This window comes from Equus przewalskii, chromosome 6 (genome assembly GCF_037783145.1).
Source record: "Equus przewalskii isolate Varuska chromosome 6, EquPr2, whole genome shotgun sequence".
NCBI lineage: Eukaryota > Metazoa > Chordata > Mammalia > Perissodactyla > Equidae > Equus > Equus przewalskii.
Window position 1 is genome coordinate 61,337,536 of NC_091836.1, and position 25,283 is coordinate 61,362,818.

At 37.7% G+C, this 25,283-nt stretch overlaps 1 protein-coding gene across 47 annotated transcripts in view; it reads left to right on the forward strand.

Moving 5' to 3' along the window:
* The window catches only part of DLG2 (discs large MAGUK scaffold protein 2), a 1,822,408-nt gene that overhangs the window by 1,213,197 nt on the left and 583,928 nt on the right, over positions 1-25,283 (forward strand). For all 47 annotated transcript variants that reach the window (XR_011541520.1, XR_011541519.1, XM_070625668.1 and 44 more), the window contains one exon: positions 7,406-7,456. Coding sequence is in view for 45 of the 47 variants with exons in the window: in XM_070625668.1 (XP_070481769.1) it covers positions 7,406-7,456 (51 nt within the window). In the remaining 2 variants the exon portion in view is untranslated. The remainder of the gene's footprint in view (positions 1-7,405; positions 7,457-25,283) is intronic.

Here is a 25,283-nt window from a genome sequence, read left to right on the forward strand (position 1 = left end):
AGAACCCTAAGCTGTTTTCTTTGATTTCTCCTGACAGAAATACCAGGGAAAATTTTATCATAACTTTACAGATAAAAAGCTACTTAATTTAAAAGAAAAAAAACCTGTGGTTTCTAATTAAGTTAAAAAAATATATAGTAATTATTGTCTATGATCACTTTCCTAGGTCCAAAGTTCTAACTTCTTAATAACCAGGGCAGAGAAAATAACAAAATCAAAAGAAAATTGTTTAAGAATGGAACAAATTGTAGGATACTGATTGATTTGTTCTCATTTGGTTGAAGTTTGTGATTTAGCAGGTCACTGAGCTCAGAAGATTTTTTTTAATTAAGATTCAAAGTTTAACTTGAAATCAGGGTTTCCTGTTAGAGCACATTCAGGTGAATAATAAAAATGGTGCTCTTACCAAAATTAGAATCTTAACTAAGAATATCAATAATTATTTTTATAGTTTGAGTGTTTATTGAAAGTAAGAAATACTATGATTAGCTTCTTGTAAAACTGCATGTTTTTAAACCAATCTCATTATAACTAAATAGTATTCATAAAATAATCAGAATCATACATTACATCAAAACAGGTGCTCTACAAAGCTTAAACAGATCTTTTTCTTACTACTAAGTGTTTAAGTGAACAGTATTTGACATTTAGACAAATGTGTATAATATGTAACAAAGATGAATTCTAACAGCTTGCAAGTGACAGAACTGATATTGGAGTCCAGGCCATTTGTATTCTAGAATCGAAGCTTTTAATTTTTATGTGATAATGCCTCTTAACATGAAGAGAGGGCACAATTTCAGGCAGTGAAGATAATCCAGGAGAAGGGACATTGGTTAAAGAAAGTGATGGACAGCTTAGTTGTGTGCTGCAGACCTCCAGACTTTGTCTAATGATGCCCTCCTCCTGATTAGAGCTTCCATGCTGGTAGATTGACTTTCGCTTTTTCAGTACTTGATTGTTTTTCGTCCATTCAGCAGACACATTTAAAGTTAAATGTGATAAAAAGATGGAGATAATGAACATCAGCCTTCTCCAGTTGCTCTTTCTTTTGAATTACTGTGGAGCAAAACTCCATTACCTTTTTGTTATTTTTCTTTTTCAAAGAGATAAAGCTATGTTTTATTTACCCTAGAAGCCTTGAGATCTTTGAAGAGTAGAAATGGGGAACATGGTGATGGTGACATCTTTCAGTGGAGCCAAGGAAAGCAAGTGATACTGCCATTTAGTTCCCTCTCTAATGGAGAACCTTACAGATTAAGGGGAAGGGACGTGGCAGACATACATGGTGGTTAGAAAGCTACCAGCTGGTAGAATTATGGGTTGTCAATTGGGATCTTTGGAATAGAGAATAGTAGAAGAATCTATAATAAGATCTGGGCAAGTGTACCTTGACCAAAGTGAGAGGCAAAGTAAATATGATTTAAACAGTAGGTGAGGAGAAAAGCTCTGATGCTAGAAGGTCAGAGCAGGGAGGGACCTCAGAGATCGTTTGTCTGCATGAGAAAATTGAAGCACCATGACTTGCCCAAGTTTACCAGCGTGTTAAACCACAGAATCAAGACTACAGTACAGATCTGGCTCTGCTCTCTCCAGCAGAGCACTCTGAAGAAGTGGTTTATGCTGCTCCCTCTGTCTTGGTAGGTCCTTCTCTTTCCTACCCATTCTGATGAACACTTGCCCATGAACACATTCAGTCCACTCTACCTCCTCTATGTAGCCTTTTCTGACTCCCTCCCAGTGCACTCACCTGTTCCCTCCTCTGTGTCAGCTTTGCAGCTGCTACAATCTACAGGCATCTGCCATAGCACCCATAACATTTTGCGTGTTTTCGTTCATTTGCCTCCCTCTACTAAACTGAGTTCTTTGAGGGCAGGAACCATATTTCATTCGTCTTGGTATCACCAGGGCTTATTGTCATACCTAACTTGTGGTGGGTGCTCAATAAATGTTAATGTTTTAATTCATCTCTTCGGTATTTAAGTTAGAAATTATTGATACATGTATATAAAAAGTTTCCTGAGATAGAGAGATTAATTCAAGCCATATGTCATAGGAACAGACAGCAGTTGTTAGGGGTTACTTGAAGATGGAGAAGAGTTCAATGACAATTCAGTTTTTGGAGTTCTCCAATGACTGGGTTCTGAAGATTTTTCTGGAGACTTATGAACAAGGCATGGTGCCAGAAGCTACAGTGGTACAAAAATGAGTAAGATACTATCTGTACCATCATTAAGGTAGGATGTAAGGAATGCAATGAGAACAGCCTTAGGGAAGTGAGTGCCAGTAGCAGAGCAAAATAATGGTCAAGTCTAGGCAAGAGAATGCTAAAAATAAAATACAAGAGTGAGTGGACGGAAGACTGAAAGTCCAGTTGAGGTGTATTCTCAATGAAGGCCACACTGACCTGATGTGGGAGAGAAAGCTGAGGCTTACTATCCACGAGGCAGTTCATCCTAGATGGGTTCCGGAAAGAAGGGTTTGTGTTAGAAAAGGATTTTAGTGGATTTTGTAGAAGAAAACAAGCTGTTTGCTTATTAAGTGATATTTTGTATTATTGGGGAAATTATCCAATGTTCAATAGTTGATCAAATAAGTCTTGTGACCCTTGTAGATTATTATCCAGAACTATTTAGAATAGCTCTCACTACTGAAGACCTACTATGTGCCAGGCAGTTTATATGTGTAATCTCATTTATTCCTCCCGATAATTTCATGAAGAGGATTATGTGAGATTATAGCTGTAATTTCTTTATCACTTAAGATGTGTGCTAAGTGTTTCACCTAAATTACCTAATTTAATCCTCACAATGACCATAAGAGGGAAGTACTTGTAAGTACCATTCTACACATGAGGAGATTAAGGTTTTGAGAGATTAAAGAAATTGCCCACATTTGCATATCTCATAAATATTGAAACTAAGATTCAAATCTGTGTCTTTTTTTTTTTTTTTTTTTTACTCTGGAACTCATGTTCTTACCTGCTAAGAATAAGAGAATACCTAGGAGATTCAAGTGTAAGGAGCATAAAGCATCATGACATGTTTGCTGTAAAATGTCCTCCAATGGGACAGAGGAATAAATATTGGCAAGGTACTAAGACAGAGGAATGCAAATGAGCATGATTGTGTGTCTACTTGCCGGAGCATTTGATGATGATTGTGACTCTGTGCAGTAAGGGCCCCTGAGAAGAGCTGATCTCAGAGGTGAGAATATCTAAGCTGGGAATGCCAAAAGCCCTGGGCCCTGTAGGAATTGCATCTGCATTAGCAACAAGGGTCTTCTCTGAGAACATCAGGTTTTATTTACCCAACAAATCTCATTTATTGATTCGTTGATTTTTCTATTTCCTTATTCACTTAGTCACTGTGCATCTGTGTGGTAGGCACTGTGTTATATCCTGCAGCCACAGATGAAACAGGGTGACGTGGGCCCTGTCTTGCTCTGGGAGTGGCAAGAGGCCATGTAAAGCAGATGCCTTGGTTTCTATGATCATGGCATACCTGCAAAAGTCCAACGGCAGCTTTATATGCTAAAACCATAAGATTCAGAGGTGTCTTGTTTACTATATTATAATTACTCATAATAAAGGGCAGAATTGCTGTATCATCCATCATATTCTATGCTACTGAGGAATTGATTCTACAGACACAATGCATACTAAGCAGATCTGCACAGACCTTGCATGTGGCAACAGTAGAGCTGTGGCTCTAGTCTACCTCTATATATCTTAAAATCTTTATTTTCTCAGTACCTGTCCCACCACTTGGCACATTACGCACACTCAATAGTTGCTCATTGTGTAGAATTGTGTTTAGTCTTAAGAAGCCAACACTTTGATATTCTTGTTTTATCATTTATTATAATATGTGATATGGGGATGTATAAAAATTCATTCATTTCAGATTTTAATATGCTGTTAGCTTTAATGGAATTACAAATGTGACAAAGAACAAAAAATTCAGAGAAATCATTACTTAATATTCTAAATAAAGAGTATTAAAACATGGAATAGTTCATATGTGTTATTCATGAAAAACCTCTTTTCAGAAGATAAAAATACATCTCAAAATCAAATTATAACATCATACAGGCAGGTGGTGACTATAGCACTGAAGGGAAAAAAAGTCAGTGAAGTTAACTAAAGGCTGTTAGAGAGAAAAAAATATGTAAAACAGTCAAAGTTTATGAAATTAGAGCTTTAAATGCCAAGTTTGAATTTGAGTAGGTCACTCTCTTGTCTTAACTTCCATATGATGCCAGGAAGGCTGCTGCATGCCCAGAACAGTGCAGGACAATGTGTGGCATCAATTTGATTTTCTAGCCACCATAGAAACCTGCTAGCTGTCACCATACAACCATGAGGTTCAGAAAAATCAAGTATCTGAAAAAAACCAGAGTTTTCAGTACTGGGAAATTCCATCTACTTTATTGACCCTCCATGTCTACAAAAATGCCAGTCCTCTCACTTTTCTAGTCTTCAAGGTGAAAAGGAGGCTGTTAGTGATGGTCAGGGCTGGAGTTGGAATAATAGGAACCCTATCCAGGTAGCTCTTCAGTCCCCAAACTGTCAGCAGCATAAAGCATTACCTGGGTGCTTAAATATCACAGGAAGAGTCACTGGTCAAGACCAGTAACAGAAAAGTGTATTTGGCAGAACTCTTTTCTGGAAGAAAGCTTTGTGAATTGAAAGCCATATTGATAAACTGATTAGGGGTAGAGTGAGGCCACCCAGGCAATTGAGACAATAGATTGTCTGTAAACCTCCCGGAAGATGATGGGAGCCATTCACACCACAGGATTTTTTGGTTTTGCAGAATGAGAATACACAAAATTATGGCTAGGAAGGAGTTACTGTTCATCCTTCTTGGCTCTTTATCACTTAATAAGCAGCCACTCCTCTGAATAAATGTGAAAGATATTTAAAGAATATTGTATTGGTGCACTTATTTAAAAAGTTACTAAATTTTCACAAATGTCGCAGCCCACTCTTACGTACTTCTGATTAAACTGAAGGTATTCTTAGTTCTTCTTTCTATCTCATCATTTCCCCAAGGTCTTTGCCAAAGGAGGTTGTAGGATTTCTTGTCTTTGGAGTCCTTAGGCAGAACATAGATCATGCTCTCCTAGTGATGAAAAAGTAAACATTAGAATCTCTTAAATGTCTTTCCTAAACTCCCTCGCTGGCTCTTGTTATTCCATGTTTTAAATGCTTCTTAATTAAAGGTTGAAATACTGCCTCACCTACACTAAAATCTTTTACTCCTGTATAATTTCACTAAATCTTATTGTAATCGTGGAATGCTTTCTTATAAAATCAAGATTACATCCCCACCCAGATGTCGTCTTGCCTTCTTATGAAGCAATCCAGGATACTATTGAATTATGCAAATGACATTATTTTCTTGGATTGAAAACCAAAGACCCATGGAGTAAATATAAGCCTGTAATTGTTCATCTAGCTGACCAGGGAACTTTACTACCTTCAGGATATCTATATATAATACCTCTAGGATCTAAGAGTCAGCATGTACAGTCATAACAATGTTAAGCAAAGATTTTGGTAGACCATGACTATGCAATGTATGCCACTAAAATATTCTTGTCTTTTAAGCACTTCCTAGCAGAATTTCTTTCTCCCTGAGCCATTAGAGATTTATTATGAGAGGCTTGTTTTCTTCTCTTTGAAGTTGTTTTTTCTCCCCTGTTTGCAGCACTTTAATAATATGAGGTGCTGCATGCTAGAGAAGCACTGAGGCAAGGAAAGGCTTCATGGAGCCACACTGAGAGAATTGAAACACCTCCCCATAATTCAGCCTTCCCTTTCCGTCCTCCTTCTGTCACCTAAAGAAAGTTATAACAAACAAACAAAAAAAGAATTAATATGGAAACACACGCAAACAGGGAGTTGGGGTTTTGTTTTTTACTTTTACATATGAAGAACAAAAGACCTCCACAAAGCTGCTGCAGGCTTCTAACACGATCAGGTCCTTTTCTGAGTCATTAAGTTGCTGAAGCCCAGAAAATCAAACTTGGTTTAAGGCTGTTTGATAATGTAGTAACACAGTAAAATGGGATTCACCAATTAGCTTGTGTCATTAGAAACTCAAAAACATGCTCTAAGTGGCTGGTGGACACACATCAGTAAAATCTGTTGTTGTTCTTTGTATTTGCTGATTATAGTTATAATTACACCTTCAGTTAATGATCCTACACCCAAATTCTTTATGGAAGAGAATCCACAAATTTCTGTGTTTATAAATCATATAAATAAATTAATTACTTAGTTCAGTCAGTCATTCATTCACTCCTTTTTTTTCCTTCATCAACTCTTTTTTGCCAGGCTCTATAAGGTAACGGGGCTATCTGGTCCCTGCCTCCATGGAGCTCTCAATCTACAAGAACTACACTGAAGTCCTTCTAAAGAAGGGAAAGTAAACTGAGGTTAAAACACTATAAAAAGTCTGGTTTTTAGTTAAAAATTAGACTTTCTGGCTGATTTCTAAATGCTAATGGTGTTGCCGAGACACATACAAGAAAAAAGAAACAGCCAATTGAAGAATTTTCTTGCTCAGAGGTTTGCCTGGCTGAGGACTCTGTGATAGATAAAAATGGGAACTGAATATTTGTTAGATTATTTTAAAGCACTTCTTTACATATTCTGTATGCATATCTGTTGGAATCTGAGGCATGTGTTATATGTTGCCTGACTATATTTAAAATGTATTTCTGTAAATTCAAATCAATTCAAGGGTTGGTTGGGTGGCTAAAATGGTTCCTCACTAGGAATTTCAAACATGTCCTACTTTGCTCTTTTCTTATTGTTACTGAAGCACACGGGCATGGTTACATGGTCCAGGGCTTCCTAATAAATATAACAAGAGGATAATCAGGATGAATTACCTGAGCTTGAGCCAATAAAGAAAAGGCATTCCTTATCTGATGTGGTCATTCTTAGTGCTATTTTACAGCAAAAAATGACACATGGTTGTGCTGCCCTTACCACTGATGTTTTTAAGGTCAGATTTTGGTGTTCATTCATGGAAATTTAAAGAGATATTAGGAAATTATTTCCCTCGTAACTGTAACACTGCCCCCAGATGGTTTATTCTTTGTAAACTCACAAGGCATATTTTGTATTGCTTTACTGCTTGCTCTACCCCAAATATCACAGAATTCTGAGGGATGCGATAAGCTTTAATTATTTTTTGTAGAGTCTCACTCATATATTTTAGAATAGCTTAGATTATATTTTATTTGGATGAAAACGTACAATTACAAACATCAGTGAAGTATGATTTATTCATACCCAGAATGAAGCTTACCCCCCAAGTGTTTTTAAAAATGCACCTGTCTCCCTCTCATTATGTATTTCATCATTCTCTTTCTTTTTTCCTATTTACAGGTCAATGGGACAGAAATTGAATATGAGTTTGAAGAAATTACATTGGAGAGGGTAAGAAAAATTCAATAATCCAAAACCCCAATCTTGCATCCTAATGGGTTGTCTTGTGGAATTATACAATTGTGTATTATACCCTGGAAGTTTCCAAAAGGACTCACAATGAGAATATTAATGAAATGCTTGCAGTGGAGGGCATGGAAACAACCAGACCAAATCACCAGCATATTCAGTATGTAGATTGCGTTGCCAGGATTTGGAGAAATAAATGGTGAAAACAGAAACGTTCAGTGAGCTTGTGCAGTGCTTTTTTCCTATTGTTTTCATTATTAATGTTTTGCCATACATTTTTTAGATACATTACAAAATATTCTCATTTATATGATATTATCACTATCATCATAACTACCATTACCATGCATTTTTTAGTTTAAAAAAAAGTGATGGATTTTAAATCCATCCCCATAGAGAAAAACACAGCAACCCTACAGATCTCTGAAAGTATGCTGTTAAGGCCCTACCAAGGCTTCGACAAATTAGGGAAGTTCTTTGCAAAACAACCCTAATTTATAAAGATATTTTATGAAACAGTAAGAGAAAGGCTGAAGACTATCTGAGAAAAAAAAAAAAAGACCAAAAGGCATAAACAGGGCATTCATCAAAGAAGAAAAGGCCAATAGCGGATGAAAACCTGTTCAACCTTATTAATAAACAAAGAAAACAATGGTACCAAACCGTTTTTGTCTACCCAGTTTACGAAAATTTAAAAGGAAGTTTAATATTCACTGCCATTGAATGGGCCTGGAAATTGGTGCAACTTAAAAGAGCAATTTGAAAAAATGGATCAAAAGCCTTAAAATGGGTACTTTTTGACCCAGAAATTGCACTTACAGAAATGTGCAAATACACAAAGAATGGTCTTATTATTATTGTTTACAGTAATAAAGATTGAAAAAGATAATTGTTTTATAATATATGTCCAAATAATAGAAAATCTTATTAAATTATATAGCAATATTATTTTTAAAAATATTTAATTGGGGCCTGCCTGAGTGGTGTAGTGGTTAAGTTCACGCACTCTGCTTTGGTGGCCTGATGTTCACCAGTTCAGATCCCAGGCATGGACCTAGCACCACTTATCATGCCATGCTGTGGCAGGTGTACTACCTATAAAAGAGAAGAAGATGTTCGCTCAGGGCCAATCTTCCTCAGCAAAAAAAGAGGAGGATTGGTGGCAGATGTTAGCTCAGGGCTAGTCTTCCTAAAAAAAAAAACCAAAAAGATGTAATTACAAGAATAAAAAGTTCTAAGTAGACTATATTATTAAATTAAAAAATGAAGTTTTAAAATGATGTTTAAAATGTAATTCAATAAACACAAACAATAAACTACATGTGCATAATATACATTCTTAAATATGTACATAAAGCCTGGAAGGGAAAAATGTTAAAGGTGGTCAACTGTATTTATGGACTTTTGAGTAATTTTTAGTTTCTTCTTTTTGTTTATATTCATTTCCTAAACTTTCCAGAACAAACATATAATACATTTATAATAAGAAATAAAAATGTAAGTATTTTTCCTAAGCTATCATTCAAATATGAATTCAGACTGAGATTTACACTTAAATTTATATTTCCTTTTAAGTTTACTGATTATTCACCTTCCTGAGTCAGAGAATTCTCATTCTCAGCCTAATTTTTATTGAATGTGAGTGGTTTTAAAAGGAAATTTAAAAGTTTAAGTGTTTGACAGATAGGTTCTTTAAAACTTCCATTATGAACTTTGGTACAATTTTAATGGTATGCTAAATGGAGAAAAGTCAGACTTATAGAAAATTAGCCGAAATGAGAAAAAAGAACATATTTCTCCTTCTAAATCACTTGTCTCTCTAGGATTGGCTATATAAATTGTGGTATGTGTGCAAAATTAAAATGTGGGGCTCTTGTTTAAAAATTAGTAAGAATTAAAAGATAACAACAGCCGGGCGTTAAACTAAATGTGGCCCTTCTTAAATTCAAGACTCTTTTTGACTGCACAGATCTCACACTCCTGAGGCTAACTCCTCTCCCTCCTTTCACCTCACACACATAAACATCTTGAATATAACACCATTTACTTGCCCTGGTTTTATAGGTCAAACAATAGAGTCTAATGTTGGTATAAGGTAGAACATTCAGTAGGAGTCAGTTGTGGGTTCTAGTCTGTGTTCTGACACTTCCTTGCTTTATGATCTAGCATGTCGGCTCACGTCCTGCCCTAGGTTACAAGGCATACTCCAAACCTTGTCATTGCCATTAACCGTACTTCCTCTAAAACCTGTATGTCGAGTGTTATCTTCTCTGAACAGCACCTCCTCTCTGCCCTTATCATTTATTCTGTTACCCCGCTCCAAAAATTCTTCAATCCCATTGGGACCTCGAATCACTGATTTCACCATTTCCCTCCAGTTTTCACTCTTCTTCATGCCCTTCCTTCCCTCCTCCCTCAGCACATATTTCTTGGTCCACCACTTGATTTCTCCTTCTCATACACTCTTAACGTTTTTTCTCCTCTCTCCCTCTTTGTGTTCAAAACCTCAGCCCTGGTTAATCTACCTTGTTTAAACCAGTGTCTTCCTACCAACTCCATTGCTGGTACCTGGCAAATGGAACATGGCTAGAGAAGTACTCAGTCATCTCACTTTAAATTTATAACTGTTGGGTTCAAGTGAACTCTCAAAATATCCTAGCAATTCTTGTACATTTCTTTAGAAAAATCATTTTCTCATTTTCTGAGACAACAATTTCACTTATTTGCTTTCCTCAAATGTCAAGCACACTCTCCCTCATCCTGGCTTTCAGGTTTTGACTTCTCTTCATATGTCCTTGAGAAAATCCAAACAGTCAAATGAAAACCATCTTACTTTCCTATCATCAGGTTCACTAGTGTGCTCTCCCTGTTACAATGAAGGAATTTTCCCTGCTCTCCTTTCCAGGACCAGCTCTTCACTCATGACCTGGACTCCAAAACCTCTTGTCCATTTAAGTACTTTGCTTCTGCAGTTTTCTCCTCTCTCTCCTGCAATATCAGATTCTCTCTCAGTTTTTCTTGGGTAAATTTAATACAGACAGGATATAATATCTCTCATCTTACAAAAAAAATGTTCCTTAATCCAATGTTCCCTCCTATTATTGTCTCATTATTCTATTTTGCTTTACCAAAAATCTACAAACATTGTCTATTTTTATTAACTCCACTTTACTACCTCTTTCTCTTATTTTAACCTATTTATGTTTTCATCCCCACAATAGTCCTAAGGCTGTCCCTATCAAAGTCATGACAGGTTCCATCTTGCTGAATACAAGTATTAGTTCTCAGTCTTAACTCGCCTCTCAGCAGCATTTGATGCAGCTGCCACTGCCTCTGTCCTCAAAGACGTTAATTTCTTGGCTTCCACAACAAAACACTGTCCTGCTTATTCACTACCTCACTGGCACCCTTTCTCAGCCTCCTTGCTGGCTCCTCCTCTAAATGTTGCAACACTCCAGAAACCCAGGGCAAAGACCTCTTCTCAATCTCTCCTCATTCCCTAGGTGATCTCATCCTAAATACCAACTCTCAATTGATGATTCCCAAATCTGAAGCCATGACCTCTTCTGGGCACTCCAAATGTGTATAGCTAATTGTCCAGTTGGCATCTCTGCTGAATATGAAGAAGGTCTCCTAAATTTAGTATGTTCCTAACAGAATTCATGATTTCCCTGCACTGCCTACTCTCAGGGCCAAAGCTACTTCTACCCAAACATTCTTCATCTTAACTAATTGGTTCTATCATTTTTCTTATTATTCAGAACAAAAAAAATCATCTAGGAGTCCTGCCTAATTGCTCTTTCTCTCAGCATGCAGAGCAAGTCCTACTGGTGCTACCATAAAATATATTTCAAAATCAGTCACATCTTACCACCTGCTCTGCTGAATCCTAGTCCAAACTAATATCATCCCATGCCTGGACCACTATAATAGCTTCCACTTGTGCTCATTCTTCTCTTCATAGTAACCAGAGTAATCTTTGTCAAAATATAAACCAGATCATACCACTTTTTTTCTTAAAACCCACCAAGAAGTGATAATTACACTCATTATCATCACCTACAAGATCTTAAACAACCTGACCTCTGCTTCTGTCTCTAACATTTTGCCCTCACCACCATCTTCTAGAGCATTTCACTCTAGCCACATTGACTTTCTCATTGTTCCTCAAAAAAGCCAAGCTTTTCCTATGTCTAGGGCTTTATATATGCTATTCTGTCTGCCTGGAAAAATCTCCCCTCAGATCTTTACATGGCTTGCTCTTTTCATTATTTAGATATCTGCTCAAATCTCTCCTCCTCGGAAAAATCTCCCGGTCCACCCCATTTATATTAGTACCAGCTTCCCCATCACACTTTTTTCCCTTTCCATAACTTTATTATATCTGAAATTTGCATTATTTACTCATTTGTTGTTTACTTTGCTAACATCTATCTCCTCCCCTAAATATATGTTATATCTAAATATAGAGTCACTTCTGCATCCAATCTGCCTAGAACAATGTCTGGAGTGTGGTATACACTCAGTGACATTTGGCACATGAGTGGACTTTGCCTGTGCTCTGCAAGTACAGTGAAGTAGAGACACATGGCCTGTGTTTGAACCTGGCTCTATCTGTTGCTGGTCAGATTACTTTCAGCTGAATACTTAACCTGTCTGTGCCTTAGTTTCCACATCCGAAAATAAGGCTCAAGTCTGGGTAATAACCTCCTAGGGCTGTTGTGATGATTAAATGAGTTAATATAAAGGTTCAAAAGAGCATATATAGTTGTTATTCTTAACATTTCCTTCGTGTTAACCTGGTATTTCTCACAAGTGTTATCAGGATCATTGAGGAAGCTTATTAAAAACGTAGCTTCTCTTGGGGCCAGCCTGGTGGCATAGTGGTTAAGTTCACATTCTCTGCTTCAGTAGCTGGGGGTTCCCAGGTTCAGATCCCAGGTGGGGACCTCGCTCTGCTCATCAAGCCATCCTCTGGTGGCATCCCGCATAAAATAGAGGAAGATTGCCACAGATGTTAGCTCAGTGGCAATCTTCCTCAAGCAAAAAGAGAAAGATTGGCAATGGATGTTAGCTCAGGTCCAATCTTCCTCACAAAAATAAAATCACACAGCCTCCCAGTCTCAATGAACAATTTACATTAATCTAGCAAGATCTTCTTTCATACCAGTTTTTCTTTTGTTTTTTCCAGTTACTTTGTTAGATGTCAGACATCCAATGATAAAGAAGTTATGGTCCTTGCTATATGCATTTATAGCGTATACTTTTTCTACATTTAATCTCTATAACATTTAATTTAGTAACAAACTAGTCACATTTGGTAACATCCCTATGAGGTAGACATTGCTGACTCCATTTTACGTATTAGGACGTTGAGGCTCAGAAATTAAATCACTTGCCAAAAGTCACAATGTTAGTCAAAGGTGAAGCTGGGATTCAGCTTCATGCTCGACAGACACTAGAACCTAAGCTCTTTGCCACTGAGTTAGATGGCCCTCAAAATGAATCTCAAATGTCGTTTCCTCCAACAAGTTTTTCTTGACTTCCCCTCTTGGGCAAAGTAACCCTTCATAAATGAACACAAACAGAGAACTTCTTACACTAAATGATAAATAAAATCTGTCTTTTCCACTGATCTATAAAGTCCTTGATGGAAGGAATTTTATTATAGTGTTCTTTATATTACCATGATGATATTCAAAGAAAAGAGAAAGCCATTGCACAATTTGAGGACAAGTTGATGACTGCTGCTCTACAGCAGCACTGTTCAATGCGTTGGCCAGTTCCCGCACATGGAGAATCCCACAAATGTCTTATGTACATTTATTTGTTGAGCATTTATTGAACATAGGCACTTGGCACAGTCCTTGTTTCATAGAATTTTACAGCCTAAACAGAGAAGTAAATAGGCAGAAATCATGAAGAAGAATAGAGTGCTGTGGATACCTGGCCCAGAATATAGTACTTCCCTGAAGTATTATACCTGATCTGGCATATGAAAGATGAGAGGAGGCTAACCATGGGAAAGGGAGTGGGAGAAGAAGGCCTCTCAGACAGGGAACAGCAGGTACAAATGATTAGGGGCCCATGGAATAGTCACATGCTCAAGGAACTGCAAGTAGTTCAGAATGACTAAACCTCAATTTATGAGGTAAGACTCAGAGAAAGACACCAGGCTGGAGAGCTAGAGAGGGTTGAGAACATAGATGCTTTGGGTAACATACAGAGGGGTTTAAATTTTATCCTGAAGGCAGTGGAGAGCCTTTGAAGAATTTTAACTAGAAAAGTGACACAAACATATTTGTGCTTTAAAAAGATCACTTGGCTGCAATATTGGATATACGTTTCATAGGATTCAGGAGATGATGCAGGTATACCATTTAAGACATATAATTAATGGCTAATTATTCTGCCAATGGTGATGATTCAAAATATGTTAATGTTAGAGGAACAGATTCTGGTGTTTTGTGGGATGGGAAAATGCCAGAGAGAGCCGAGGAGTCAAAGCTGCCTGGACTATAATCCAACAGATTCCTTTCACTAACGCAATCTGGGCCTCTTGGAGATGGACACCTGTGATATTTCAAGCCTTTCTGACACCCTGGGCTCTTATGACATTAACAAAGGTAGCTGAGTATAAAGTCCATGCCTCTGAGTGATTTATCCATTATCCATGTATGAAGTTAATAGGTTATGTACCCCAATATGATTTACGTCAAGAGAAGCTAGTTGACCCAGCATGGATAATAGATTCATCATACTTTTATAACCCTGACCAGCATGCATGACTACAATTTAGCAGAGATGTTGAAGTGACTATCTATCTGCCACCTCCTACGACTCCTGCCCCCAGTCTCCAAAAAAGAAAGAACATTTGGAGTACTTTCCTGACAGCTGCAAAATGTATAGCCATGTGATACTATTTGAGTGTTCTGTCTGACTAGTCAGAGATATTCTTTTGCGATTAAAAAAAAAATCAAAGATCTGAGCCATGTTCCCAAATATAAATCATTGACTTTTATTACGTATTTTTTAACCTATGCCAAAACAAACAGATTTATAGGGCAGGAAGTGTGACTGATTTATTGCACTCTGAAAATTCCTATAGATGTACCAAGTTTTGGGAATAAGGTGGGTAATATGAGAAGTTTGAAAACAGTATTTGTGAACTGCCAGGTAAGAAGTGACCCATTAAAGTTGTCTGCTGATGAACTTTCCAGATTTCTCCAAGTATCAAATTAATTAGAAAGTCATTGGATGTCTGAATCTCTTAGGCCAAACTTGTTGATCTTACATTACAGAGTTTTCATGAAGATGAAAATTTCTAAATTCAAATGGAATTAAGGGTTTATTACCTGAAGTAATTTAGAGGCTTTAGATTTCTAAATTCTTGACTGTTTCTGGGTCTCTTTACGTATTTTAAATTAATAGTAACAAGAATAAAAAGCCAGAGTCCTGATGATACTTGATGGGGTTTCAGTTTTTATATAGTTAGCTGTAGCACAGTCTTATTCTAGGTTAATTAAATAATTTTTAATAATTAAATTTCTTAAATGAATTGCAAATTTTATGTATGTCCAATTATCAGTGTTTTTTTAACTGTGTTTGAAATATATGAACAGATACATGTATTTAAGTATATAGATACTATCCACACATGTGCGTATTTAGTCATAAACGAAAATATTTACTTAATATGTATGAATTTTGATCAGTTTTCTTGGCTTGGTAGAAGATATTGTGAGATTTATGGAACAAAAGTAGGTTTATATAAACAGTGGAAGGAACTCAGAACTTATTTCGAATCTTGGATCAGCTACATCCTGTGTGACCTTGAACAAGTTGCCTAACCTATTAAAAAGTCAGTTTTCTCCATAATGAATGGGATACTAATAATCTATCTTAAAGTATTGTTGTGAAAAATAGAAATAATATATGTAAAATGCCTAAAAGAATTCCTGGAACATCATAGATGTTCAATATTATTAGTTATTATGAAGTGTATACACATACACACGTATATTTATCTAGGCGTTACTTTCCTTTTGAAGATGTCACTGTTGATATAACTTCAGGCTATGATTCTAGGGCTAGGTCAAGTAGAAATGCTTCCACTTTCCTCCGTGTGTGTGTGTGTGTGTGTGTGTGTGTGTGTGAGTGTGACTATATTTGTGGTAAATGATAAACTTCTTTGTTTTTAAGGAAGATTAGCCCCGAGCTAACATCCTCTGCCAATCCTCCTCTTTTTGCTGAGGAAGACTGGCCCTGAGCTAACATCCATGCCCATCTTCCTCTACTTTATATGTGGGATGCCTGCCACAGCATGGCTTGCCAAGTGTTGCCATGTCCGCACCAGGATCCAAACCAGTGAACTCCGGGCCGCCAAAGCAGAACGTGCAAACTTAACTGCTGCACTACTGGGCCGGCCCCAATGATAAGCTTCTTAAGTGATCTTGAAAATGTATATATGCCCAATTAGTCAGTGTAGTTTTAAGCATGTTGAGTATATACATGGAGTCTGCCCTTGAGTTTGCAGCCATAGCTTCCCCTAGAATACGGCAGTGCTATTTGCAGCTCTATCCTTTCTTCTTTGTTAGCTCACAAGAATTTAGTTCCAGGCTAGACAAGCAGTTACGGTGTTTTATTTTGTCTTCAGCAGCTTCAGGCTATGCTCTGATACCTCCTTAAAATATATATTTTTAATGATTCCCACTTCCAGTCTCTACATGTGATATAGTGAGCAGCTATTGCTTTGTCTGCACGTTTACTGCTAGAGGAGGAATATCCTCCTTCTTTTGGGGAACTGCTTCTCTCCCCATTCCAACCATGTCATTTTGGGAACAACTGCCAGTCATAGCACCCATGGTCACACAGTTGATTGATCTAGAGCTATGCATTGGAATTACCTGTTGAGCTTATAAAAAATAGTACTGATACCCAAACCCTGCCCTAGACCAAATGAATCAGAAACTCTGTAGGGTGGAGCATGGGAAATCCTTACTTTTAAACCTTTTCTTAATGACTTGATCTACAGTTTAGAGGCTGACACCTGAGCCAAACGAGCCAATAAGAGTGCTTCTCAGGATTTTCACACTGGAGTATAGAAGATGCAGAGGTGCCACATGCCAACTGTGTGGTAAAGCTGTGAGATAGGAGACAGAAGAGTGGCTGCCACATAGTTTTCCTGCTGTGTGGAGTAAGCTCATCTGAGAAAATGAGGGCTCCTGCAGAAAAAGCCGGAGATAGGAGAAGGAAAGAAAGAGAGAGAGAGAACTAGCAGCATCCAATTCCTATGTAATGTTTGTCCTAAAGACCCAACCAGACACCTCTCCCTTTCCAAAGGCTACTTGAGCCTTCCTGTAAATTCTTCTTAACCAGACCAGTTAAAATCAGGCATCTGTAACTTGCCAACATGTAGACTTATACAAATGTATCTTGGTGTTGTGTTTTATCTATCACTGTGCTAAAGTTTTTGAGTAGATCATGTCGTAGGCTCACGCTGCCATAGCCAGTTCTCAAAATAAATGTTGCGTTGCTTAGATTCTTTACCTTTTCTAAATTCTAATCATGTCTCTCACCACTGAGGTGAGGTCATAAAGCAAAGCTCTCCAGTAGAATAGTGTTGGCAGGTTGCAGTAAAGCTTAATACCCCAGAGCTTACACATACCATCTCCTTTAAAGTAACCCATTACTGTTTTCCACCTCCCAGAAATAAAAGAGCAATAAAAAAAAGTGGCAGGTAAAGAGAATGACTAGTGACAGGTCTATGAATTTAGGTTTCTCCTTTCTAGAAACTTTCCTGATTTGGGAACCAGCAGGCTTTTGTGTATGTGGAAAGTGCTTTGCCGTGTTAACCATTGGACTCAGATGTCAGAAAAAAAAATTGGCAGAAATATAGTTTACAGCCATTTGGGGGGTCATTAATCTAACTTTGCTTTAGATGTAAGCATCAAAGTCTCAGGATTGAGGAGCGCCTGGTAAACATACCTCAGAGGGCTGATTTAGATGAATTGGCACAAAATGCATTCAGCTGAAATTCAACTGCTGACTCCAACCTTCTCCATTTTTCTTTATAAGCTCCCAGCTGACTTATCTCCCTTATTTCACCTCACAAACCCTCTGTCACAAGAATATTAACAAGTGCTCTCTTCCAGTTCATTAGTCTGAGCCTTAGTGCCCTCACATAACTAAACTGGCCAATATATTTTCTTCTGTGAACCACTTGTTACCCTGAGCTGTCTTTGACATGGCTCTTAATTATTACAAGCACATCTAATGCTAGTAAAATGGTACTTCTAAAACTAACAGGTGTTAGACAAAATCTACAATGGAAAGACTTAACAAAGAAATGACAAAACGCTATTATTCCTAAGTTGAGTTTTCTAATCAGAGTAGATATATTTCCATGACTTTTATCAATAAAGCGTGGATAGTCGAGGAGGTTTGGCAAGGAAGCTCTAACTCAGGGGAGCCCTGAGAGTTCAGGAGGATGATGGAGGTACTGGATCCTGAGACTATTGAAAGTGAAGACTCAAGGAGCAATATAGGACAGGGCCCAGCAATCACATCTGGGTCACTAAATACTAGATCTTGAGAAATGGCAAAAGTTGGGGATATTGTTATTTGCAACTGAACAAACCCTAACTGATATAGCTATAGTTTTCTGCCAACTGTTGGGCTAATAGCAACTGTAACCTCAGTCATTCTTAGTGCCTTTCTTCCCAATTACTTCAACCATCTCCCAAATTATCCTACAATTATATGTCCTTACACAATGACAAAAAACTTACACATTGTTTGGTCATTTTTCCTCCCAAATAACTTTTGCAACATCTTTTGTCCCTCTCTGAGTTGTCCCTTCCAGTCTGTTGATTTCTGCCACATCTTTCCAATGTAGTGGACGTTTGTTGGGTATCTACCTATTTCATTCTTTTCACTCCTTCCACTTTGCTAGCTTGCCCAGATTTTAGTTCAGATGTCTACCTTTGCCCACGTAACTCATGTGCTTTGATGGAGGTTAAGGTGATTCTGAACTCCAGGGGTATGTCCTTATTGATTTAAGCTAATTAACACATTCCATTCCCCTGGCCTCCATCAATGGTGGATATGCAACCTAATCCAGTACAATCAGAGTGAATTCCATGACTCTTAGAATTCTGAGAAAGAAACCCACCCTCTTCCATGGGCATAAAGTGAGGAAGGCTGTAGCTCAGGTGGTAGCTTGAAGCCATTTTATGATCATAAAAGGATTCTAACTTTAGAATGAAGTAGCATTTTAGGTGGCAGAGTAAATAAATGGGATAAACAACAGTCTTGGGGCCGGCCCGGTGGTGCAGCGGTTAAGTTCACACGTTCTGCTTCTGGGCGGCCCAGAGTTCACCAGTTCAGATCCCAGGTGCGGACATGGCACTGCTTGCCAAAAACCATGCTGTGGTAGGCGTCCCACGTATAAAGTACAGGAAGATGGGCACGGATGTTAGCTCAGGGCCAGTCTTCTTCACCAAAAAGAGAAGGATTGGCAGTAGTTAGCTCAGGACTAATCTTCCTCAAAAAAAAAACAGTCCTGGTGACATCTGGAGACCATGTATCAAAGCATCTCTGAAGCACTCCTTCTGAATTTTTATTAGGGTAAATGATTAATCCGCCTTATGGTGTTAACTAGTTTGAATTGGGGCTTTTATTACTTGCAACTAAACAAACCTTAAGTGACATAGAGGGTCATCAGAATCTTTAGGAAACTGCTTCAGGCCCCATCTTCTTAAACATGCCTCAAAATCATACATCTCTGAAAATGATTCTCTCTCCTTTCTTATTGCAGTTCAAGGGACTCTCTCCCCACTCCACCCCTCATTTGAGAAGCCTCATTCTTACTCCTTCCATCACCAAGACTCTCTGCCTATGCAAAGGATTCCTCGTCCACCTTTTACCTCCTCCAAAAACCCTTTAATTCCTCCTAAGGGCAAAAGCAGGGGAGTCTTTGCAGGCTGCTTCTGATTTCAACCCTCCCTATCCTCACCTTCTCCTACAATGAAAACTTGCTTTAATGGGGAGAAAGGAAAAGGGAAAACACAGGGAGAAGAAATAAAAACATTAGTACCTCAAAACAGAGATGCAGAGTAGGAAAACTGAAAGTTATTTCAAGTATTTGAGAAATATTTGGAACTAGTGGGTTTAAAACCTAATATTTTATCCATTTAGCTTGATGAGCGTGATGCATTTTTAAACTCTCAAATTATCTATCCTTTGGAGAAATGGAATTCATGTATTATGAAAATATTCATAGGCATCAGTACCTCTATGGTGTATTACCTAATTTTAAAGTTTAAACATGTTTGGTCTATATAGACTCAGCATAAATGAAACTAGGCACATGTAGTCAGTGAGAAGAATGTCACATTGCATTTAATTCAGGATCACCAATCAGGTTCTGTTGATCCTAAAACTGGTCTCCATTCTCTTACCGTTTTTGCCTGACAAGCTCTTACTCAAAACCCAGCTCCTACGTTACCTCCTCTGAAAAGCTTTGTCAAATTCCCCCAGTCAGAGTTAGCTTGTCCATCCTCTTCATCATCTCAGGGCTTTCTCATTGTCATCTGTGTTCATATTGTGTCTACCTTTAATACAAATTTCAAGGCCATCAAAGGTTAAAATATTTCTTGGTTTAATAGTTTTCATTTGGCATTTTATATCTGGTTGTTTTTAATCACAATGAGAATCTAATAGATCACTAGAAGAGTCATTTAGTCTTTTGACAAAAGACATAGAAGATAAAGATTAGTTTTTCCTCCTGATAGGGTGTGTGTGTGTGTACACGTACATATATGTACACACGCACGTGTATAAATTTTATATACATCTTATATTATATATTATACATCTTATAATATATATTCATGTATTTCTTTCATGTATTTGTGTATATTTATGTGTGTTTACAGATAGATAAGATCTTCTTTCTAAGCTGGAGGTGATGCTCAGTGCTATTTCTAATGCTGGTAGCCGTAGCTACTGCAACGAGAAGTATATCAATCTCTCTCATATATTGAAGTTTGAGCCTTATATATTAATCACTCCATAGTGGTTATCTCATATCTTAACAATTTGTCTATTACACATATTTTAGAGCCTCTCTTTTACAGATAAGCCAACTTATGGTTCAAAGAAGTTAAGGCATTTGTCCATGGTCACAAAACTAGTATATGGCAGAGTTATGGTTGGTCTGTCTTCAATCACTATGTGGTGCCACCAGTAAGCATGAAAAATATGGAAGACTTTTTGGAGTGAAATATTTATTCTCTGACCAGGATGATATACTCAGATTGTCTTTAATACATATACATTTGTCGAAAGGAAACATTAAGCTAAATGGCAAAATATCTTAAATTAGCATTGAAAGGCTGAAGGCAGCTTTAAGAAAAAGACAAAGACTGTAGGTGGATAGAGATCCATTTATTTCTGTTTAGGATTACCTCTTAATGTTGGAGAAATAAGCCATGCCCCTCTCCCATCATAAGCTTTTATTCAAAGCTCGGTAATGTTACCTTAACTTTGGACAAAAACACCAACAAAAATGACATTACGTTTTGCACATTTAGCGTTTTTCGAATTCAAGAAAAGGAATCCCATTCAAGCAGTGTTGCAGTTGTGTTTTTGAAATTGCCTCCTGAAAATACATCCATGTTTTCTGAAGCTAAAACTGATGAGGTTAGTTCTACTATGCATGTAGTATTGTTGTCTCATTCAGTTGATATAATGTATACGTTATGATACATCTCGTATGTTAATATTGCTTCATTAGTTTCAAAAATATCTCTCAGATATTTTATTTCATTCTTTAAACTAGGCTATGAAATAGGAAAAACCATGACGCTCCTCATTTTGCAAATGAGGAAACAAAGGCTTTGAAAGAGTTTACATGGCTGCTCAATACAGAGCAAAGGCTAGTCTAAAATTCACTTCTTTAACTTTCGGTCTTGCTCCTTTTCCTCTATCTTTTGCTGTTTCGTTTTTGTTTTTGTTGTAATAGCAAAAAAATCCAAATAATCGCCTTATGCAGGTAAAACAAACTGAATATAACAAAATGTAGTAATTGATTTCTTTTTTTTTAAGATTTTATTTTTCCTTTTTCTCCCCAAAGCCCCCTGGTACATAGTTGTGTATTTTCAGTTGTGGGTCCTTCTAGTTGTGGCATGCAGGAGCCGCCCCAGCATCGCCCTATGAGCAGTGCCATGTCCACGCCCAGGATCCAAACTGGCAAAACCCTGAGCCGCTGATGTGGAGCATGCAAACTTAACCACTTGACCACAGGACCAGCCCCTGATATCTTAAACTAAGTTGAAATCAGAAGAATTTCTCTCATACCAAATTAGACTTTTTTTTTTAAGGAAGATTAGCCCTGAGCTAATTGCTGCCAGTCCTCCTCTTTTCACTGAGGAAGACTGACCCTGAGCTAACATCCATGCCCATCTTCCTCTACTTTATATATGGGACACCTACCACAGCATGGCGTGCCAAGTGGTGCCATGTCCACACCTGGGATCCGAACCGGTGAACCCTGGGCCACCAAAGCGGAACATGTGAACTTAACTGCTGTGCCACCAGGCCGGCCCCCCAAATTATATTTTTAATCACCCAAGATCATTTAAACTTACTTTTCTTAAAGCAACTATCATAAATATTTTGGCTCAGGAGAACCATTTCTATATATCAAGTTTTTATCATGCATCTCCAATAAGAGAAAACCTTTTAACCTTCTAAATTTTAAACATTACTGTTTGAAAGGCATTTCTTACATGATTTGAGTTCTCTTCTAGTAATTTCTACCAAAGTATTTTTACCAATATAGTGAAGTATTTCATTGTGGACATTATGGCCATTTAACCTGAGATCAAATTGTGGCTTTAACACTTACCAACTTTGTGAATGTGAGCAATTCACTTAATCTGTGTCTCAGTATGCTCATCTTTAAAATAGGGATGATAAGAATACCTCTCTCATAGGCTTGTTGTGAGGACTAAATGAGTTCATAAATATAAAGTACTTAAAACAGTGGCTGGACCTAATAAGTACTATACAAGAGTTAGTACTTGCTGTTATTACTGGTCTAGTTCTCTTATGTGATAGGCCTTGAATTATTTAAAAAAGAAGTCAATGTCCACTTCTTCCCTTGGTTCTTCTTCTGCGGAATTGCCACTACTCCCTCATTCCTTTAACTCTTCCCACGTGGTCTCCTTCCTCCAACAATGCTCCTGATTATTACTTTCCCTCCTCAAATTTTCTCTTATTCTGCAGATATGCATTGACTGCCCACTGTGGTACCTGGAATTCATGCTTTATTCACTCAACAAGCATTAATTGAGTGCCCTTTCTGTGACAGGTGCATTAGATGCTGTGAATAGGGAGTGAATGACACAGTCTCTGCCCTCAGAGAGTTTAGGAGCCAGTAGGGGAGACAGACATGCGAATGAGAGTCATTACTTCAGGGAGATCTACTATCATGCAGTGTCAACCAGGCTTGTCATCTTCTTATTCTATGTAACTATTCCATGACATAAACCTGAAAAAAAGAAAAATACTTTTTCGTACTCACTTTGCTGTGGTAAAATGAAAAGCCAGGCTTTTACTTTGGCCACTTATCAAAGTGCAAGTTCCTTAGGCCGTGGTATGTTTCTCTGCATCTGCATTCACTGATAAAATATACAAGTGACAAAATATTTTGTGAGGGCTGTTTATTACTGCTTCAAAATTAAACTCATGTCAGTGTTATTTAACCACCTTCTCTTCAGGTGTGTTACTTTAGGGGCGGGCTGTCTTCAGTCCGGGCTGTTGTTGACAGAAATTACGACACATGCTTTTCAGAGCAGTCTATCACATTTGGCAGTTCCTACAAGGATGCTCTTAGGTGAATGGACCAAATCCTTTGCCACCACTTGAGGATGCAGTTGAAATGCAGTACACTGCTTTGCCTGGGCAACCTGTGTGTCACTCAGACTTGCCGGTTCTTCTGAATAAGAAGGGATTTTTTTTTTCTGAACATATAGAAAAGTATTCTGGACATCTGAACTTTGTGATTACATTCATTTACTGTATTACCCTATGTAATTCTCCTTGCAACAACCGTCTGAAGTAATTATTTTTGTATTGTCTTGCAAACTGAGGCATTGAGTGCTAAAATGACTTGTCCAAGGTTGCACAGCTGAAAAAGGGTAGAGCAGAAACCTGAACCGAGCTGGTTCAAATCCAAAATTTCACAAAGAACCACTTGCTCTGTAGTTTCAGTGTCTCTCTTTCCACTCGTTGTCAAGGTTGAGGGGGTTGTTTCACATAGCTTGACGATTTTCCCTTGGAAAGCTTGGCATTTTAACAGCTGATATGAATATTCTAGCTTCTGGTTTCCAAAAGGATGTTTCTCAGCTTGAACAGAGAGTCTGCATTTTTGCTCAGTAGAGAAGGAAGAGTAATGACATTAAATGAAGGCAGCACTGACTGTGAAATCAGTTACCTTTTAAATCTCAAGGTTTCTGAATTAATGAATTAGTCTTAGAAGGCTATGTATCATTCTTGGGATCCTGAGAAAGGAAATTGAATATTAACCCAGTTCACATCCATAATGCACAATTTATAGCCACATGCAGACTAAACCATATGGTGGAAACATTCTTTCGTTCTTTCAGATTAGTTTATGTTGGGTGTCCCACATATAGCAGGTCTTTTAACTGACTTGTCTTCTGTGATCAAAATAATAAAACATCTGTTGATAATAACCTTGAGAACAAATTGGTGCTTCCCAAGCTTGCTTGAGCTATAAAATGTCTGCTATAATAATGAACACAAAATGTGGAGACAGCATTTTAAATACACATAAGCACATACACAATTTGGTCATGTAACCTCAAAAAAAAGAAAACTTATGCCCTCCAACATTGCTGAAACCTCATTCACAGAAAACTCAGCTTCATTGTGAATATGTGGGGCTATTTTTTAATGTTAGAAGTATGGTTATGAGTTCTTAAAAAGTCTTCAAAAGGAGATTAAATATCCATACTTAGGCAGTTTCATATGAAGCATGTCAAAGCTGCATATTTTTAAAACCTCGGGAGAAAGTTGAGCCTTCTGAACATTTATAAGCCACTAGTGAATTGCCAGGGTGCAAACCACCACAGAATTTCCTGGCTGTCTGGTGAGTTGCCACAGCCTACACAGTTGCAGCCGAAAACATACTCCATACTGGAAAATCTGTGATTCTCATCACAATCTCCTCCTTGCATGCCCTGGGACCACAGTCTGGTTAGAACAAGCCCATGGAATATTTTGTAGTGTTTTTATTTCTGCTGTGCCCCCTCCCTTCAGTTTTGCCATTGGCATGAGTTTCCTTTGAGCACATCAGAATCCTTAGTAGAAATTCCAAAAGAAAAACGCAGTGAAACATTTCTACTTCCTAAGTGCAATAGACTTTTCGGCTTCCAGCACTTTTGAATCTACTGTTTTATTGGGCATGAGTGGAAGTGCACTAAGTTTTAACAAGTGCTGTTACCCACTTTCCTTGCCACGTTGAGCCCTCCAGAGACTGTCCTAATCGTAAACATGAATTAACTTTTAGCCAACTGCAAAGTTCCTGACCCAGTGTTTCCTGCCATATGTTGGCTGAAAATCTCAGTTCTAGCCAATTGTCTCCTGTTCATTCTTTTTCCTCATGAGCTCACTGTTAAAATTTTGCTCATCATCCTTCCCAAGACTACCAAATCATACCATTCACTTCTTTAGAAAATGATCCACTAATGAACAGAACAGTTTATAATATGCCATTTCA